Source organism: Daucus carota, chromosome 2, assembly GCF_001625215.2.
Source record: "Daucus carota subsp. sativus chromosome 2, DH1 v3.0, whole genome shotgun sequence".
NCBI lineage: Eukaryota > Viridiplantae > Streptophyta > Magnoliopsida > Apiales > Apiaceae > Daucus > Daucus carota.
The window spans coordinates 21663941-21666244 of NC_030382.2; the positions used below are offsets into that span (position 1 = coordinate 21663941).

Consider the following 2304-nt stretch of genomic DNA (forward strand, 5'->3'; position numbering starts at 1 on the left):
GTGCGGAATAATGCACGATAATGCTAAGATTACAACTGCTGAATATACACGCCTACAAAACTGTATACATGATTTTTATAAATTAGAAAGTAAAATTATTTAATTTTTTTAATTAATCTCAGCCATTTATTAATTTTCTAATCCCATGATAGAGTTTCTGATCTACATGAACTACAAATATACATTGTACTACAATGAGCCCAATTCTACTTTTTCAGATGAGAAGTGTACTGAAATGTAACACCAAATTTCAATTTATTTCACTGTTAAGTTTTGATTTATTCACTTTTTTTAATTTTTGTCGTAATTGCCCTCAACAGAAGTACTACTGCATACCAAATAAGTAATTTACAAACGCATACATCTATATTGATGAAACCAAGCTGTTATAAATTATTCCATACAATTACATATATATATGAACTAAACAACTTAAAACATGTGACCACCATATAACTTTATTCGATATATAGCTGAAGGCAGATTTCAAATATAGCAACACCCTCGGTCTCGGATTGAAGGACATTGGTTTATATTCTTAGAGTGTCCAAAAAAGATTTCCCATTAAGTTTCTGAGCAAAAAATCCCTTCAAGAAATCGTCAGTAGCAGTGCTTTGAAACTTTGGAGGAGTTTCGGACGACAAAAGGCTGGGCGCAGGACCGAATTTTCCATTAAGGTTAGGGGATAAAAAAGTAGCCAGGGACAATCTTTCTTTCACAGAGTTCACAACGCCTCTATGTTCAATACTAGGGTACGCTCCATTAGTCACAATCTAAAAATTCAGAGCAACAAGTACTGATCAAGCCAACAAAGTCTAAATGCCGTAAAACTATAGAACCATTAAATATAGAACAACATTGATGGTGTAGAGTATAGTAGACATACCTCCAAAATATCTCCAATGTTTATAACAAAAGCAGAAGGCAACGGTTTAACTGGGATCCAGATGTCGTCCCTCCTAACCTGGAGGCCTTCGGTTTCGTTAAGTTGAAAAAGAATGGTGAGGCCAGTAGCATCACTATGAGGCGTGAGTCCAATAACCTGTTCTGGTTGAGGGCATGGAGGATAGCAGTTCATCCTCATTGATTGCATGCCTTCATTAAATAGCACTTCCATTTCTTCAGGCTTCATTCTGAGAGCTTTTGCCATTATGTTCAAAATTTTCATGGCCAGGCTCTTTAACTCCATTGAATAAGCCTCGATAGCAACTCTGCATATATTCAGGTGTGGAAATACAACTTATATAATAATACTATAAATTTCTGTTCGATGCTTTGAATGATAAGAAATTTCATGGTCACCTGAATGAAAGAGGGAGTTGCGGTAATAAGTGAGGTTTTCTTAGCTCGGGAGGAAGGGTGATCATGAAAAACATGTCGGCCCAATCAAGCTTCTGTTCCTCCGAGACTACAAAGACTTGTCCATATCCCTCTATATCTCCATCCAGTTGACCAAACTTTCTCTTCTCTTCTAGTGGCAGCTTAAAGAACTCCTCAACCTCAGTTTTCACTCTGTCAAGTAATGAATCGCTCACCCCATGGTTTATTAGCTTCATACACACATAAATCTTGTTAGCCCTTCTTAGTATATGGAGTATGTAAGATAAACAATTTTAAGTTTTACCATATTCAAGGTCCGTGGAATTTAATAGAAAGATGTTGGCAAACTATAGTTACAAATAATGATAGATACCTGAAAGAAACCCCATTCCTTACAGGCACGGTCTAATTTATTCAGCTCAGTCTCCATTTTATCTCCGTGAAGTAACAGTTCCATGTCAATTACAGGGACTTCAAGTCCGGGATTGGACCTGGAAAGAGCTGGTTCTTGATCGGGACGTACGTATCGGGATGGCACTGCAGCCATCTTTACCTTGGCCAGTTCATAGACTGAAGGTACCTCCAGAGAGCTCCCTAGGTTTGTTACTCTTGCCACTTCCATATCTTACAATGCTCTTAGATCTCCTTTTCTGAGTTTGATTGTTTTATAAACTTTGTTAAACGCATTGTATATTTGGATACATACCGGAGTTTATATAGACAAATGTCAATTGTATTTGCTCTGTATTCTTCCAGAGTTCTTATATTTAATTAATTAAGATACATAAGTTCTTAAAACTTTTGTTACAACCAATTATCATGTTTTATACGTAAGTAGGGCTGTTTAACGAACCGAGCTGTTCGCGAACAAGCTCGAGCTCGGCTCGTTAAGAGCTCGTTCGGCTCGGCTCGTTAAGTTAACGAGCTCGAGCTCGAACACAAAAAATTGTTCATTAAGTAAACGAGCTCGAGCCGAGCTTTTAG

At 37.2% G+C, this 2304-nt stretch overlaps 1 protein-coding gene across 1 annotated transcript; it reads right to left on the bottom strand.

Moving 5' to 3' along the window:
• Nucleotides 1–344: 344 nt before the first annotated feature.
• LOC108192576 (oxoglutarate-dependent flavonoid 7-O-demethylase 1) lies at nucleotides 345–2085 on the bottom strand. Its single transcript, XM_017371993.2, has 4 exons — nucleotides 1694–2085; nucleotides 1303–1550; nucleotides 887–1211; nucleotides 345–773 (listed from the first exon to the last, which is right to left on the bottom strand). The coding sequence occupies exons 1-4, from the start codon at nucleotides 1940–1942 to the stop codon at nucleotides 531–533; spliced, it is 1065 nt and encodes a 354-aa protein (XP_017227482.1). The 5' UTR covers nucleotides 1943–2085; the 3' UTR covers nucleotides 345–530.
• Nucleotides 2086–2304: the final 219 nt, after the last annotated feature.

Bases quoted from the DNA above. Each gene is read 5' to 3' on its own strand.
- LOC108192576 (XM_017371993.2), bottom strand. From the start codon at position 1,942: ATGGAAGTGGCAAGAGTAACAAACCTAGGGAGCTCTCTGGAGGTACCT. The intron at 1,551-1,693 runs GTATCTATCATT...GTGTGTATGAAG, and splicing joins AGGAATGGGGTTTCTTTCAG to CTAATAAACCATGGGGTGAG. The intron at 1,212-1,302 runs GTGACCATGAAA...GAATATATGCAG, and splicing joins CAACTCCCTCTTTCATTCAG to AGTTGCTATCGAGGCTTATT.